Source organism: Salvia hispanica, chromosome 6, assembly GCF_029641045.1.
Source record: "Salvia hispanica isolate PSC_SH4W2 chromosome 6, Shi_PSC_v1, whole genome shotgun sequence".
NCBI classification, from domain to species: Eukaryota; Viridiplantae; Streptophyta; class Magnoliopsida; order Lamiales; family Lamiaceae; genus Salvia; species Salvia hispanica.
In genome coordinates, this window is record NC_142697.1 from 34,009,541 (window position 1) to 34,027,310 (window position 17,770).

The 17,770-nt window shown below is 35.0% G+C and overlaps 2 protein-coding genes, 1 long non-coding RNA gene and 1 pseudogene across 3 annotated transcripts; all 4 read right to left on the reverse strand.

Moving 5' to 3' along the window:
* Positions 1-1,929: 1,929 nt before the first annotated feature.
* Positions 1,930-9,652, reverse strand: LOC125199240 (uncharacterized). The gene is made up of 6 exons (XM_089061566.1): positions 9,488-9,652; positions 9,253-9,396; positions 6,627-6,698; positions 5,634-5,705; positions 2,083-2,154; positions 1,930-1,970 (listed from the first exon to the last, which is right to left on the reverse strand). The coding sequence occupies exons 1-6, from the start codon at positions 9,648-9,650 to the stop codon at positions 1,930-1,932; spliced, it is 564 nt and encodes a 187-aa protein (XP_088917692.1). The 5' UTR covers positions 9,651-9,652.
* Positions 9,653-10,483: 831 nt separating this feature from the next.
* Positions 10,484-11,824, reverse strand: LOC148923663 (uncharacterized). The gene is made up of 3 exons (XR_016132501.1): positions 11,700-11,824; positions 11,034-11,105; positions 10,484-10,555 (listed from the first exon to the last, which is right to left on the reverse strand). It is a non-coding gene; the product is annotated as an uncharacterized LOC148923663 (long non-coding RNA).
* A 1,831-nt stretch (positions 11,825-13,655) lies between these two features.
* LOC125199603 (uncharacterized) lies at positions 13,656-14,371 on the reverse strand (annotated as a pseudogene).
* Positions 14,372-14,952: 581 nt separating this feature from the next.
* LOC125199239 (uncharacterized) lies at positions 14,953-17,499 on the reverse strand. The gene is made up of 3 exons (XM_089061567.1): positions 17,193-17,499; positions 16,480-16,955; positions 14,953-15,027 (listed from the first exon to the last, which is right to left on the reverse strand). Exons 1-3 carry the CDS (start codon positions 17,497-17,499, stop codon positions 14,953-14,955), a joined length of 858 nt encoding a protein of 285 aa, XP_088917693.1.
* Positions 17,500-17,770: the final 271 nt, after the last annotated feature.

The following is a 17,770-nucleotide window of genomic DNA, read 5'->3' on the forward strand; positions in this document are numbered from 1 at the left end:
TCTTCTTTCAACATCGCTGAAGGCAAAGTCTCTTCACATTTTCGTGTTAATGGAAGCCCACATAGTCCAGAATTCCCAACATATGAGGTATTGTCAAATGTGGAAAACTGGCCATTGGATTGAGGTATCTTCCCTGAAAGATTATTCATGGAAAGGTTTATCATGGCAAGAAATGTGAGCTTTGTAAGCTCTGTTGGAATTTCCCCTTCCAATCGATTTGAAGACAAGTCCAACGACTCGAGTTCCGTAATGTTTCCAGGAGATGCAGGTATACCTCCTGTGAGGCAATTGTGAGACAGATTCAAATTAATCAAGGAATTCAAAATTCCTTTGGAATTTGGTATACTGCTTGAGAATCTGTTGGATGACACATCAATTGTTGTCAAGGTTATCAACATTCTCTTATATTCTAGATCTGAACCTTTAACTGTTAATGTATATGAATATGAATAAACTGCAATTGGAATGGGAATGAGAATGGGAATGGGAAACGGAATCGGAATCAGAGGCCCCAATTCTCTTCGATATTTTTCTTGTACATCTATCATCCCTTTGAAATTCCTCAGATATCCTTGGGGCAGATTGCCAATGAATGCATTATGGGATACATCAAAAACCTGCAAGTTGGGGAAAGGAAGCCTAGTCTTGGAAGTGAGAGAAGGAATGGTACCACTCTAGTTGTTGGATCTCAATATGAGGACGCGAAGATCAGAGAGATTTCCGGTCCAAACTGGAAATGTGTCTTGTATTTTGTTGTTTCCAATATCAAGAACCTGCAGATTTCGACAATTTGAAAGGGATTGGGGTAATGCTCCTTCCAACTTATTACCATTCAAGTTGAGTGACTCAAGCCTACAACCATTTGAAAATGAAGTCGGGATGAATCCCGGGAATTGATTCTTGGATAAATCCAAATTCTGTATACCACTACAAAAGGAAGAGAATACCAGTTCTGCAAACTGGGGTGGCACTCTTGCCAACGGAATCGTACAACCCACTTGAAATGTAGTTGGGATGAATCCTGTGAGTTGATTCTTGGACAAATCTAAAACATCCAAATTCCTCAAATTTCCAATTTCATTAGGAATTATACCTCTAATGCTGCAGTTAGATGCTGAAAATCTGGAAAGAGAAGTAGACAAGTTTCCAATGGAATCTGGAAGGATACCATTCATCACCGGATTGTTACTAATATCCAACTTCTTCAACTTTTGGCAGTTTGTTAAACTGGAGAGAAATTCCAATTCTTGATTCGGCGATTCAACTCCAGTCAAATTATTTTCCCTCAGACCAAGGAATTGCGGATGTCTTAAGTTACCGAAGTCGGGGATGGGACCAGTGAATGAATTGCTGCTCAAGTCTATATCAGTAAGCTGAGAAGCATTGGTGATAGAGGTTGGAATTTCGCCTGTGAGTGAGTGTGAATCATTTATAATGCAAATCAAGATAGAGCGTCTACTAATTTGATAAGTTGAATATGGAAGTGTGAACAGTAATAATTCAAGTTTGATAATAAAAGTTTATATGCCAAAATTTATTCAAACCAAAGTCCAGCAATAGTAATGAAAGAGGTTCTAGATAACCTAAATTAAGTTTATTTATTCGGAATTTGGTTACAACTTTGATTAAATCAAAATTAAAATTCGAATTCGACTATGGAAGTGATTATGCTTGCGTATCAATTTTATTAGGTATTCCCAATTAAGTACTACTTCTCCGTCTCAACTAAGAAGACACACTCTCTTTTTTAGGTTGTCCTAACCAAGATGACACATTTCTATTTCTGGTAGCTTTGTCTTTCTAATTAATACACCCAACAACTTTTTTTTCTCTTTCTCTCCTCATTTAATACTTACACCCACTCTTTCTCTTTACAATTAACTATACTAACCAACAACTCCTAAAATCTCGTGCCAACTAAGAGATATGTCATCTAAACTGGGACGGAGGGAGTAGTAATTCAGTCATACCTGTGAATTTGTTATCCAAACATGTACAAATAATTCAAGCACGAGATAATATTGGGGCGAATAAATTACAGTTTAAGACTCAAACTATTAATTGAATCATGTATAAACATACCTTTCAAGTTATTGGTTGCCAAATTCAGTCTTCTTAGCGAAGTGAGGTTACCAACTTGGTTGGGTATGGAACCTGAGTTCAACATGTATTAGATAGACTTAAATGACTTCTTGCAGGATTTATAAAACAGATAAATCAAATCTTGGATAAAGTAATTTTGCCTGAGTACGAGTCTGTTATAATATAAATCAAGCAATAGGAGATTGACTAACAGAACACTGGGTATGATTAAGATACAACGTCTTTAAATTTGATGAGTTGAATTTGGAAGAGCGGATGGGAAAAGATAGTAATAATTCAAGTTTGAAAACTAAAGCCCTGTTTTTGTATTTTGTCAACCATTTTGGAAGGAACAACGTACAAATTTATAAGCCAACTTATTCAAACCAAAATCCAGCAATAGTAATAAGTAGAGGTTCCAGATGATCCAAATAATGAAATTGACAAATTTACATGGCATATATATAACAAATTCTAAAATTATACTCCCTCCGTCCCTCTATGGCAGGGCATTTCTTTTGGGTATGGGATTTTAAAAAAATTTGTTAAGAAAAATGTGGATTAAGGAAAGAGAAAATAAAGTAGCAAAAAGGTAAAGTAAGAGAGATGAAGAAAAAATAAAGTAAAAAAAGAAAATGAATAAAGAAAAAAGAGATATGTTAATTTTACCGGAAAAAAATTGACTCAGCCATCAATGGGGTAACCCAAAATGTATATTTAGCTACAGAGGGACGGAGGGAGTATTAAAGAAGTCAATATACATTATTCAAGATTAAGTATGATAACATTGAAGTGATGTTCAAGCCAATGCAAAGTTATGTTTAAGATTTATTTGGAGTTTGGTTACAAATTAACTTAGGTTGTGTTTGGGAACATGGAATTAGAGCTATGGAATTGGAATTGGAGGCTTCAATTCCAATTCCACTGTTTGGTATAATAATAGTTCATGGATTTGGAATTGAATTCCAATTTCATCCATTCCAATTCTACAATTTTAATTCCATACATTAACAAAAGAATTGTAATTCAATTCCATTAAAAACGGGTCAAAATTAAAAAAAGCGCGGATCCACTTCCGGGTCAAAATGTAATCGGGGCATATAAAATAGAAAAATATGCAGCGTGTTTCTCTTCTCTCTCCCCCTCTCCTTCTCTCTTCGTGTTTCTCTCCTTTCTCTCCCTCTCTTCGCCAGCGCCGCTGTGCCCTAGCCGCTCCTCTAAGATCGATTGAAGGATAATCATGAGTTTGGTAATAAAAGTACTCGATTGATGGATAGAATGAGTTTCGTGTTTGATCGATGGAAGTTTCTTGTGAACTGCTTCCAACTTATGATGTAGCTATCTTTTGTTTTCACATTAGAATCTTAACTAGCTGTTGCTTCCCCTAATTTTTCAATTCAAAAATGATTTCTCCTTGTTGGATTACTACCAAAATTTGAAGGTGTGGATCAAATTAGGGGTTAGGGTTTTATGGGAAAGTTTTGATTTTATTGAAGAATGATTATCCATTCATGACATTGTAACTATTATTTGTATGTAATCTTCATGGGGTTTGTTTTTGAACGGAGTAAATGGGGGTGCCTACTGGTATTCATGATGCTCTCTCTGATTCCATCTGATTCCATTGACTGTGTTTTTCTTCTCTGCTTCAATTTAATGTCTTTGAACTCTCTAATTGAACACAACTAGTATGCGTTCTCCCTCTCTGCATTTATGGAGGTTTTGGTGCTTTAATTTTAGAGAGAATAGCTTTGGGAACAGTGTTAACGGTGGTGTAGTTGGCATTCCGATACATGTTTTTGGCTTCGTGTGGTGTTTTGTTTCTCTTCTCTTCAATTCATGAGTCGAGTCAGAGAACTTGGTGAGATTTTTTATACCTAATATGCTCAACCGTTTCTAATCGACTACTTTGACCGGGTGAGTTTGGTGTTCTAACTACTCTCATTTATCGAGTATTGCAACAATTTCTTGAAGCTCTTTTGTTAAATTTTGTGGAGAATTCTTGAATTTTGTTGATCATTAGGGTTGATAGTTCTAGCTATGGATGTTGTTGGTAAAGATGCTAGTGTCGAGCCTTCTAATGCAAATGATGATTCTTTATACAACAAGGTTCTGGTTTCATCGAGAGGGCAACAAGATTCTGGTGAGCTTTGTTGGAAATGATGCTAGTGTTGAGCCTTCTAATGCAAATGATGAACCTTCTAATGCAAATGATGAACCTTCTAATTCTGGGTTTCATCGAGATGGTAGCAAGATTTCCGTGCTTCAGTGGGGCAATTTCGGTGAAATGATGAACCTGTTTGCTGTTCCTAATCAGCAGAATCCGTTCTTGTGGGGCATGGGTGTGGTTCACTCGCAGAGACATGAAATGAACATGGCCGAGTTGTCCAAAGAGGAAGGTCTCTTTCTGGAGAAAAAGGGGCTAAAGGGAGTCTTTTCAAGAATGAGAAGAGGAACGAGAGTTTACATGATGAGGCTAAACAGGTAGCTGGGGTGTCGGGTAATGACTCTGATGAGGCTGAGTGTAGTGGTCGTAGCCCTCAAGAGGAGGTGGCGTGCCTGACGGGGGAGTCTCTCGGTGAAGGGCTTGAATCTAAGAAGAGGAAGACAAAAGGGGGGTAGGTTTTGATATTGTATGTTGTTTGTAATTTGGTTCAGTTGTGTTTGCATCGACTTATTCAAATAAGTGATTCAAAAAATAATCTTTTTTGTTATGTTCTTTAGATGCAAATTTATTTTTGATATTTGTCTTATTAGTAAAAATATATACTAAATATAATTGACATGATCGTAGTTTGTATGTAACTATATTCATGTATAATGCTCTTGTTTTGATAATAACTTAATTATTTTAATTATGATATATATTGTTTAGTTTTTTATTATTTTAATAAAAAAATATGAATTTGAATATATATAGCAAGAGAAAAAAAATTATTAAAATTTTGAATAACTCAACTAAGTTAATAAAAAAATTTGAAGTTTAGAGCAAGAGAAAAAAAAAAGAACTGTTATAATTAATAAAAAAAAAATTAGTTACTTTAAAAAATTTGAATTCAAATTCAATTCCAAATCATTTGTTTTTAGTTACCAAACAAAGGATTTGGAATTATAAAACAATCCCATATCAACTCTTTAACTATACCAAACATAGGATTTGGAATTGAATTAGAATTCAATTCCTACAAATTCAATTCCACAGAATTCCAATTCCAATTCAATTCCAATTCCGTGTTCCAAACGCACCCTTAGAGAAATTCAAATTCGAATTTGAGTATGGAAAGTGAATATGGCAGCGTATTAAGTTCAGTAGTTATTTTGAAATAGAAGTAGTATTGAAATTGAAATAGTAACTGAATTATATTTGATGGGGTGCAAACCGCATTGCATATCATAAAATGAATAAAGCTGCAAGTAATATATAGTGTCCCAAAACCATGGGGTATGATTCAACACATACCTGTCAATTTGTCTACTAACACATACAAATAATTCAAGTATGTAAGATAATAATGTACTCAAACTATATGTTGAATCATATGGAAACATACCTGTAAACTTATTGCCACCCAAATATAGAATCATTAGCGAAGTGAGGTTGCCAACTTGCTTCGGTATGGAACCTAAGTTGAACATCGATTAAATAGACTTGAGTGACTTCTTGCAGGTTTATAATAAAATCAGGAACATGCCAAGTAGTTGTTGGAGAGTTTTAGATACATAAACTGTTGGAATATTAGAATTAGATTGGGTGAATTGTAGAAAACTGGATACTTCAAGTGATTGGGGACCGAAGGAGTAATAGATATATAAGTCCAAGTTGTAGTAACTTTATTATTAATATATAGTGATAATAACAATTTACAAATTCAGCTAGACAGGCCTAATAGTGAAAACAGGTCAAATTTACTTGCAAAACATTATTTAAGTGCTGAAATTGTATGAAAGAAGCCAAAGTTAAGATTCAAAATTAACTACGAAAGTATTGAAGAGATATAAATTCCGAATATAAATTTATGTCTAAGATTGATTGAAAGTTTATGGGAATTAGATTAATTGTGACTAACATTTTATGATTAAATAAGACAAATTTGAAATGGACTGTGGAAAGTGATTAATACAGTATGATGAGTATGAACAGTTATTATATATATAGGGTTAGTATTACACACAAAACGCAGAACACTTCATTATAAGACAACAAGGGGTTCATTGTAAAGAATTCAGATTGACAGATGCCATTTGCGTAATTTAAAAATTCGAATTTTATACAATGACCTAAGAAGAAACTTATAATGAGCTCCAGGTTATCTTATAATGACCCGATTGACGTTTAGCGTTTAAGAGTAGTTAGTATTGATCTCATTCCTTAATAGATATCATCTCTGTACTTAATATGTATATCTTGGCAATAAATTAGGAATGTTTAACATCATTTCATCACAATATTAACAAGACAATCGTCTGCAAATAATGTTAAATTAAAATTAGAGAATTTATTCCGGGTCCAAAAGAGTACACTAGATATAAGTTGCTAGTCATACCTGTTAAACTGTTGCCGCTAATACACAACGTTCGGAGGTTGAGTAAATTGCCCAAATTTGTGGGTATGCTACCTATAGTTCATTACCAATAAGGTGTATCAATTCCAACGATGAAACGTTGAGGAGAGAAGATGGAATATTTCATATCAAAATATGACTTCTTGAAGCACTAATAAAATAGAGAACACTGAATCATGAATAGATAGTACATTTCATTACAAGTGTTCAAAATCCAACTCGGGCAAATGCCAAGTAGTGGTTGGCGGGTTTTAGATACATTAACTTTTGGAAAGTAGAATTAGATTTGGTGAATTGTAGAAAACTAAATACTTCAAGTGTTTCGGGACCAAAGGAGTAATAGATATCTAAATCCAAGTTGTAGTAATGGAATTGTGAACATTTTATACTCCCTCTGTCCCAAGGAATATCCCTTTCAGGCGGTATGAGATTTTATGCAATTTTATTTTGTGTGTTAAGATGAAAGAATAAAGTAGATATAAAAATGTTTCAATTTTTAGTAATGGGTCATCTTGGTTGACATAAACCAAAAAGGAAAGTGGTTAATTTTCGATGGGTCGGTGGGAGTACAATATAAACAATGTACAGAGTTTAAAAATATACGCAGCAAACTTATTGAAAAGCAAGATCCAATCCTAAAAGTAAAGACATGTCAAAGTTAATTACAAATTTTTATTAAAATACTGAAACTGTATGGAAAAAAAAAATCAATTTGAGATCCAATACTAATAGTACAGACATGTCAAACAAGATTTCATTATAATGCTGAAATTGTATGAAAAAAATTCAACTTTTGAATACACTTTTAGGTTTAAGATTGATTTAAATTATATGGGAGTTAGACTAGTTGTGATATAGACGTTTTAGAATTAACTTAGACGATTTGAATTGAATTGTGGGAAGTGGTTAATATAACGTATTGACTTTAGTTATTCTGAAATCTAAGTAGTGATGGACATGAAGTCATACCTGTCAATCTATTAAACTCTAGGGACAGCTGAGTTAACGATGTAAGATGCCCGATCTCCTTCGGTATGGCACCTATCAATTTTCCATATGATATCATAGCAGCATGTGCAATTAATAGTAATATTAATAATGATGAAGGAATTATGATAAGAAGCGTAGTGATAAAGGTGAAATTACTCCAGTGAGCCCATATGTATGAAGGAAAACTACCATAAAACAATAATAACGAAAAGAAAGTAACTTCAAATTTCATAACTTTAATATGTGAAAGAAGGCATGAAAGACAACAAATTGTTGAAGCATGCAATTTACAGCTAAAGGAATGTTGGATTACCAAGTTTTTTCGGCGATTCAATTACAGGAAGGTTATAATACGGAGTATAAATTAAAGGGTTGTTTTTGTACATTTCAAGTAATCCTTTTTGTAACATTGATTAAAGTTCAAGCCATAAAATATAGTACTACCTCAAGTCTATGAAATAAATTTTAATAGGGATGGTAGACAACATGAGTTTTAATGCAAGCTTAGTAAAATAAAAGATATATAATGACAAAATGTAATTGAAATATTGTTACTGAAAAATAAAATCCAACTCATTAGCAAAATAAACTTATTGTACAGACTAATTTTGGTGAACAGATCAAAATGGAAAAACTAACTATTTTTTGGTGGAGGTAATATCAATTATTTGAAAATACTAGAAATTTAGTAAGGTTTAATATGGATATGATCATGTAACAAGTTTATAAACATACCTTAATAGAGCGAATATTGATTGATAGAGTAGCTTGGAGAGATATCATGCCAAACACAAATTTAAGTTTAAAACAGTTATACTCATTTAAGTACAAATTTGAATTGGGTAGTGGACAGTGATTAGTTCAGCAGTACAACTTATTAAATATAGATATTCAGAAGTCGAAATTCATAAAGGTATGGCAGTAATAGGGGCGTGTGAAATGAATCACATCCACATGTTGAAATAACAAGATCAGTTTGAACAGTTATACCCCCTCCGTCCATTAATTGACACCGTTTAACTTCACGGATTTAAATGTGGAAAGTGGGTAAAAACGTTAGTAGAATGTGGATCCTACGTTTATATATTAATTTTATACTCCCTCCGTTCCCCAATATGTGTCCGACTTTGATCCGGCACGGGTTTTAATAATTGTAATAGGAAGTGGGATGAAAAAGTTAGTGGAATGTGGGTCCTACTTTTATAGATTAGTTTTATAGTAATAAATTATGAGTGAAAATGAGTTAGTGGAATAAGGGGTCCACTACCAAAAGTGGTAAAAATGAAATGGGACGATTAAGCTGGGATGGACCAAAATGGAAACCTGAGAGACATAATGAGGGGCGGAGGGAGTAATAAAATGTGAGTGAATTGAGTTAGTGGAATGTGGAGTTCATTACCAAAAGTAAAAAGAATTTGGTGCCAATTAAAGAGGGGACAGATAGAGAATATAGTTATCCCTTCTGTCGTTAATAAGATCTTGGCAATAATATTGAAAGTTTTACATCATTTGATAAAAAAAATTACTAAGACTGTTGTCTGAAAATAATACTATAAATTTAAAAGTAGAGCATTCATTTGGGGACGGAAGAGTACTATATATGAGTTGGTTCACTCACCTGTCAAGTTATTCAAGGTAAGATCCAGTTCTTGGAGGTTAAGTAAACTGTCCAAATTTGTGTGTACACTTCCATATAGATGATTGAAAGAGAGGTCTATGACTTCCAACGAGGAAACGTTGAAGAGAGAAGACGGAATATTTCCTATCAAAATATGACAAATAAGGTTAATTTCACTTGTTAAGTTAATGTGAAGATTGAATATCTCCTATTAAAGCAGATCATTTATTTGCACCTGATAAGTTGTTGGCGCTTAGATGCAATGCTTGGAGGTTGAGTAAATTGTCTAAATTTGAGGGTATGCTTCCAGATATGTTATTTTGATCGAGGTATATGAGTTCCAACGAAGAAATGTTGATGATAGATGACGGAATATTTCCTATCAAAATATGACACATAAAAACTCAAGGTCTACTCTACTCACCAAACTCTTTTAACAATTCATCTACCATAATTTAAACGGTTGCTTTTATAAATTTCGGAGTTATTACATTGGGACATTGGTCAAACTTCAAGCCATGAAATATACTCCCTCCATCCCTAAAAGGTGTGAACATTTGGTTCGACACAAGTTTTAATGCATAATTGGTAAAGTAAGGGAGATGGATAAATGGTAGTCTAAGTAGTGTTATTGGAGAGTGAGCTTCATATCATTAGTATTAGTAGTGTAGTACAATGGTATAAGTTGTAAATAAAATGGTGTAGAGATTATGTGTTGTTCAACTATTCCAAAATTAGAAAGTTCATAATTTTCAGGACAGACTAAAAAGGAAATAGTTCAGACGGAAGGAGTAAGACTTATTTAATAATTTATGGAAGTGTAATTTAGATAATATACATTACATCAACTAAAGTTGTTGTCCTACGCAAAATATATTGTGTTTTGGTCTCCAACAATATGAATTGGTCTCAAAATTGGTCCTTTTATACTGGAAGCATCAAAAGCAATTCTAGTTGACCTCATTAACAAGCTAAGCACTGTTAATTAAAGAACCAGAACCTGATATTGTTAACTAATTATTCGAAAAATGAACACAATAAAAGAAAATAAAATAGAGTTTTGACTACAATTTTATGTTTAAGATTGATTTAAAATATATGGAAATTAGACTAATTGTGATAGACATCTTAGAATTAAATTAGACGATTTGACTTGGATTTGTGGAAAGTGATTAATACTATAAAGTATCGACTTTAGTAAACTGAAATTAAAGTAGTGATAAAGTCATACCTGTCAACCTATTAGAACCAAGGGACATATCAATTAACCATGTAAGATGGCCAATCTCCTTCGGTATGACATCTATCAATTTGTCATGTCACAGCAGTGGGTGCAATCAATTATATCTATATCATATGCTTAGAAACAATCAATTTAAATGGAACGTCTAAAAAAGGAATACGAATCGCTTTTGTTGGGATGAAAATTATTAGATTTGTTAGACAACTGGATACTTAAAGTGATTGGGGTGCAAGGGAGTAAATTTGATACTTTACCCACTTTTTGGAATATTAGAAATGTAGAAACCTGGATACTTAAAGTGATTGGGGAAAGCAAAGGAGTAATGGATATGTAAATTCAAGTTGTAGTAACGAATGTTTAATATAGTATTAATCGCATTAATAAACATGCTGAAATTGAAAGAATTTAGTCAATCATGAGAAATTAACTAGAAAATTCTTACATAGTGTCTGAATTTACTTTATATTCTAAAATTTGAATATTAAGTTAAAATTACACTAAAATAACTCGATAAGAGTGAGTAGTAAACAAATCATACCTGTCAAGCTATTCCTACTAAGGTAGAGATGAGTCAAGGATGTAAGATGTCCAATCGCCTTCGGTATCTCGCCTACCAATTTGTCATAGCATAGAAACGTGTACAATTAATTACACATATATACTTAAAAACAACTTAGACAATTAAATATAGCAATGATGTGGCATTTAGTGTTTACAGAGACACTGCGGCAGCAGATTTACAGAGAGTGACGGTGTAGGTGGATTTGGAGAGAGAGCGAGTGAGAGTCAGAAGGAAAAGAGCAGGAGAGTTAGGAGAGTGATGACGACGGAAAATTATTAGAATAGAGAAAATATGATATGTAAAATCTAAAATTACTTTTAATTTTATAAAATATTTTTATACCAAAACAACTTTATTTTGTGTAGATAAGCATTTTGATTTGCCAAACCGATATAGTTTGGGCTATCTAGATTATCCGACAGCCACATCGGAATAACATTTGGCTGGAATTGTTTATTACAAGAAATCTCAAAATATAATAAAGTTCATGAATTTTACAACAAGTTTTAAGATAGTGGAAAAACCAAAATTCGTAATATTAGTAATCAATTGTCCTAATTATTATCACAAAACTCAAAAATAAGACACTTGTCTTAAAATAATATATGAAGCACTAATTCCGGGCTAATAGAAAGTTCGCACCTGTTAAGTTGTTCCCGCTAAGATATAACTTTTTGAGGTTGAGTAAATTGTCCAAGTTTGTTGGTATTCTTCCATCCAGTTTATTCCCACTGAGAAATATGATTTCCAACCGTGAAACATTGAAAATAGAAGACGGAATATTTCCTATCAAAATGTAGGAAAATGAGATTAACTAGAATACATAGTTAAATCACAGTGAAAGCTCCATTTCATTGATTATACGTAGGTTAATATAGCTACTGATACGATTAAATCTTCCAATATATCTCCCATATCTCTATTATTATATTATTGTATCTTTTCTATATCTCTTATGATTATTTTCTTGGTCACTAAGTTAGGGTATTAGGCTATTAGTATTATAAATAGGAGTCTTTGTTATCTTTTGAATATTCAATGAAGAAATATGAAATTATCTTTTTACCTTTTATCGTTTTGCAATCTTAATTCTTGGTTTGATCGACCGGCAAAGCTCCGGCGACTGCCTTTTATCGGGTTAAGGGAACTTCACCCTTAACAATTGGTGCTTCCATTTTCGAACTCATGGCTAAAGTCAATCTTCTTTCATGGTCTTCGGAGATATCGCAAGCATATGAAGGCTTGCAATTGACTTCAACAGCAGCAACATGGGAGAATATTCTCGCTAGGTTGGCCAGAATCGAGTCCCGATTGCTTGAGCATGAGCGCAGGGTAGCAGCAACGCTCCCTCCGTTGCAACCCGAACCTGATCCACCCGACCAAACCCAGCGGTACACCTCAGCACAGCCACCTTACCCACCCTACCAGCCACCATATCAGCCTGACAGATATCCGCCACATAACAACCCTTGGAGCTTGCCTGACGTTGTTGATGTTTCAACCAATTCAGCACCGCCGACGCCGCCTGTGCCGATTCCGGAGTCATACCACCGTTATATCCAACCTGCTGCAGCTACTGTCTGGCAACCACCACATCTTCGTTCACCATATTCTTGGGCCGATATGCCACCACAACACATCCAGTACTCAGGCCCGGCATATGCAGCCTCGACAATTGCCCCGACAACGACAACTCAAGGTCGTTCCTGCCAAAAATATCCCGTTGATGTGCAGCAACCGCTGATCCGTCCTACAAGTCCCTACTGCTCGAAACTCACGCCGTTGGCCGTCACTACTGTCCTGATACCACCACCGCCACCGCTGACTCACGGCTCTTCAACAGCGCAGCTGCTGGCTGTTGCCCCGCCGCCACCATCACCTGCTTTCTTCTTGCCGTGTAGCCCCGATAGGATTCATACCCTATCAATCATTCCCGCAGATGCTGCCCCATCTCAGGTAGACGATTCCCAACAGCCCTCGCTCCTCCATCTCCCGCGCTCAATGAAAGAGCACAGGCCTAAGACTTGTGAAGTTCAGGTTCAAGAAAGTGACGGTGTTAACATACACTACAAGGGAATGCTTACTGATGGAACAATTTTCAATCCCACTTTTGAACGGGGGGATCCAATTGATATCAAATTTGGTAGTGGACAAGTAATCAAACGATGGCTACTAGTATTGGGGATGTGCTTGGGTGAGAAAAGAAAGTTGAAAATCCCTTCCGAATGCAATTTTGGCGAGCATGTGTTTGATCCTGGAGGATCCCTCGTTGTTGCTTCGTGGTTTTCACCTTGAGGACAAGGTGGATTTCAACCATGGGGGAGTTGATACGATTAAATCTTCCAATATATCTCCCATATCTCTATTATTATATTATTGTATCTTTTCTATATCTCTTATGATTATTTTCTTGGTCACTAAGTTAGGGTATTAGGCTATTAGTATTATAAATAGGAGTCTTTGTTATCTTTTGAATATTCAATGAAGAAATATGAAATTATCTTTTTACCTTTTATCGTTTTGCAATCTTAATTCTTGGTTTGATCGACCGGCAAAGCTCCGGCGACTGCCTTTTATCGGGTTAAGGGAACTTCACCCTTAACAGCTACCTTCGAGATGGTTATCATATATAGATAAAAGCGTAAGCATGCTCAAATTCCCAATTTCAGTTGGTATGTTTCCATGGACAAGCTCAGATCCTCCATCTCTATGCACTTATACATACTCGTTGGAATTTTTCCATAAATTTGATTATCTCTGAGATATAATCTCTTCAGTTTTGGAGTATTATTGCATATATCACTTGGGAGCTCGCCTGATAGGTTGTTAAACCTCAGATCAATGTCTTCCAATAAAGACATGTTTGTAAGGATACCTCTCGGTATTTCTCCGGTAAAGTTGTTAGATGTTGCATTTACTTGCTTCAAACGGCGTAGATTAGACAGCTCAGCAAGTAAGACACCAGTGAAATTGATGGAGCTGACATCCAAGGACTGAAGAAACGTAAGGTTTCCTAGATGTGGAGTGAGCTTACCGTGGAGGGAGAAGTTGGAGAGATTGAGAGCTGTGACCCTGTGGTGTTTGATGCCACAGGAGACGCCGGTCCAGTGACATATGGAATTGTTGGGGAGCCAGTTGTTGCTCAACACACCATTTGTGTCTACAGTGATGGCTTGTTTGAAAGCAAGAAGAGCATCTTGATCAGTGGAGAAATCAGTTAGTGATGCAGGTGAGGTGAGGGTGAAGAAGATGTTTAATGTAAATAAAAGCATGAGTGAAAAAGGAAATAAGAAAGAGGTCTCCATGAAATTGGTAGTAAATTGCAATTAACTTTGTTCAGGATGATGATGGAGTTGTTAAAGTAAGAGGGTATTAAATAGTACTCCCTCCGTTTCTTCATAGTTGAGGCGGAACTTTTCGGCACGGAGTTTTATGAATGAATGGGTTTGTTAAATAAATAGATAAAAAAAGTAAGAGAGACGAAAAGGTAGAGGGAATAAATTATAAAGTGAATAAAGTAGAGAGAATAGGTAAGAGAGAGTAAAGTAAGAAAGAGAAAAAAGTGACCATATATGGAAATGACTCAACTATGAAGAAACTTCCCGAAATAGAAAAATGACTCAACTATGAAGAAACGGAGGGAGTAGTAAGTAACCGAAAGCTAAATGAAGTGACGAATAAAATATTCATTTTCAAGTTGCAATCATCTAACAAGATTTCCAATTTTAGTGTTTATTTATTATTTCTCAAACAATCTATTAATCATAGCCACAATTTAACTCGAATAGATGCATCGTGTATGGTCGTTGAGACACTGTCACAAACACCTTAGCGCATCAGAATTTACAATACAAAAAGTAAGCAGAAGAAGACCGTACCTTCAAAAGAGTAAAACTCAAAGCAGCCTCAAATTCCCAATTTCAGAAGGTTTCCTACCGCTGAAACTGCTACAACGAATCTCCCCATTAATCTGCAAAAAAAGCACATGTGTGTATGATCGATCGTTTAAAATGTTAGAATTGAAAATTAGAGGAAATCAAATTAGAGGCATTTGGTTCGACATCTCATCTTTTTAGGAGAGAGGCACTAATGGCTAAAGATAGACACTTGTCACGCCAATGACTAAGTTAATTACACCTATGAAATTTTAGCCTTTTAATAAGCCCAAGTCATAATTGTTAGTTGAGGCCCAGCCCATCTTATTCGAAAACTCCAAAATACATACTGTCTAAAAAATTTGACTTAAAAAATTATTTGACTTAAAAAATTTATAATATTTAATAGACTAAAGGTCAACGTTTGTCCCATACATTTGATCAAAAAATATTTATGATCCTACAAATTAAGTTTATTATTTATTGGTCCGAAACATTATGTTTTACTCCATTTTGTAATGGTTTCGAATACCATAAACGTACGTGTTCTCTAGGATGGACTGGATTGTGGAAAGTGATTTGATTCCGGAAAATAAGAACTAGAATTTAACTCAAATTAAAAGTCATCGGAGAGGCCTAAGACAATCCTCCAAAAAGGCCTAATAATCCTCTCACTAAGGCCTACAGTTTGCGCCGATTACAAATGAACTTTTCTGAATGCCCCTCCCAACCTCCAAGTCTATCCTTTTATAGAAGTTTACATGACAGTCTAAATAAGTTAGGCCATCAAAACAATTCCTTATTACTTAATAGAAGATCCTGCAAAGTTATTAAAGAAAAGTAATAGTACTAAATAATCAATAAAGTCTTGTAAATCCCATCCTTATTTTTACTTAACAAAAGATAGTGCAAAGCTATTAATAAATCATGAAAGTCTAGCAAATCTCATCATCCTTGATCTTCTCTTTCTCCATGAACCTCTTGTTGATTCGACGGACGGATAGGATGGTTGCGGACAATATTTCATCCTTGGTGAATTACCACCTCGAATCGATATCACAACACAACATGCTGACATATGATGTGACGATAGAAGTGATTCAAGTATGAACTAAAACGAGATCATCGACAATAACTCAAAAACTATATGCTAGCTAGGCCCGACATATAGTGTGTGTTGGATTGACACAATAAGGGTAAACCTAAACACTAAATGACAAAGACACCTTAGAACCAAAACCTACACAATAAAGAAATCTTAGACACGAACACACTAATGTAGACTAAACTTATGAATTAAAATGAGATCACATTCTCAAATCCAAAATTTTTGAGTGAGAAAAGGCTAGGATTGAAAATCAGGGGACTGACCTACTCCTTTGCCTCTAAATGACAAAGACACCTTAGAACCAAAAACTACACAATAAAGAAATCTTAGAAAAGAACACACTAATGTAGACTAAACTTATGAATTAAAATGAGATCACATTCTCAAATCCAAAATTTTTGAGTGAGAAAAGACTAGGATTGAAAATCAGGGGACTGACATAATTCTTCGCCTCTAAATCCTTAAACATACCCACATGTTCAAAAGTTCTTGTCTTGTTGGAATAGTAGATGAGACGAGTTTTGTTCATCAACATCAAAATGTCACCATCTTTGAAAAGTTTAATTGGGTCAACAAGCATACAAAACCGATCAAAATCAGAATCAATATTCAACTTGTACTCTAAGGTCCAAGATTCCTCAACTTGGTACTCCTTCATCAGCCATATGACAAAATCATTTCCCAACCTATAATAATAACACAGGCAGTCCCTCATGACACACAAATTCCCTAATCCATATCCATTAGAAGGAAAGGAGATGATGCTACAGCATTCTGTTTCAACGTCAAAACCACAAATCGAATAGTTATCCCAAAAATCTATTACCTTCCAATGGAGGTTGTGATTACATAAAAAGGATTGACCCCAGAATATGAAACCAGAAGCAGCCCCAGCTTCAACGCGCTTCCATTTATCTGTTCCGAGGGTATATACATAATGAGAGTTGAAACCATTATCCGTATAGATACAGACCACCTTATACTTCCCACTTATTTTGCTCACACCGAATCCAAATTTGAACACACGTTTCGAGATGTAAAGAGGGAAACAGAGATCAGTATATTCACGAGTCATCGGATTGCATATGTAAACATGAGGAACATATTTGGTTGATTTTGAGTACAGAAGAAGCAATGCATTAGCAGTGATACCTTCCATTGATTCTCTTCTTGGGTGAGGGATCACCAAATCAGTGAGTGGATGGTAGTGAAGATCATGGCTCTCCAAATCAGATTCGTCTTCATCGTCGATTTCGAAAATCGTGCATCGAGCCGAGGGCGTGAAATGAACTAGGGCAGATGCGGTTTTGATTTTGGATTTGACGATGTCGTTGGACTCGATTAGATTGAGCCATGGTTTGCAAACGCATTTGCTGATTGCAATGCCTCGTATAGAGAGCCGCGATAGGATGTTGATTGTCATATCTGGTGGTAGATTTGTGAAGAATTCACGCTCCATTTCTGATAGAATTCTGCCGTTCAAACAAAGTGATGAAGAAGACGAACTAGGGTTCTTCGCATCCCCTTTTTATACTATTTTATTTTTGAATTCTTAAAGGCAAAAAAGCAACTTTATTTTTTTAAATTCAAAATTAAAGTTAGGTGGCAATTAAAACGACGGATTTTATTTTATTATTTAATTTAAAAATTTTAAAAATAAAACTCCACATCATCAGCGATCGTGCATCCTCTGTCGTGGAGGAAACACAGCCGGGGCTACAATGCCATGG

Bases quoted from the DNA above. Each gene is read 5' to 3' on its own strand.
- LOC125199240 (XM_089061566.1), bottom strand. From the start codon at position 9,650: ATGTGTCATATTTTGATAGGAAATATTCCGTCATCTATCATCAACATT. The intron at 5,706-6,626 runs GTATGACTAGCA...TGTTCAACTTAG, and splicing joins TAGCGGCAACAGTTTAACAG to GTTCCATACCGAAGCAAGTT. The intron at 1,971-2,082 runs GTATGTTTATAC...ACAAATTCACAG, and splicing joins GGCAACCAATAACTTGAAAG to GTATGACTGAATTACTACTC.
- LOC125199239 (XM_089061567.1), bottom strand. From the start codon at position 17,499: ATGGAGCGTGAATTCTTCACAAATCTACCACCAGATATGACAATCAAC. The intron at 16,956-17,192 runs GTATCACTGCTA...CCCTCGGAACAG, and splicing joins AAGAAGAGAATCAATGGAAG to ATAAATGGAAGCGCGTTGAA. The intron at 15,028-16,479 runs GTCAGTCCCCTG...CTTTTTTTGCAG, and splicing joins ATTTAGAGGCGAAGAATTAT to ATTAATGGGGAGATTCGTTG.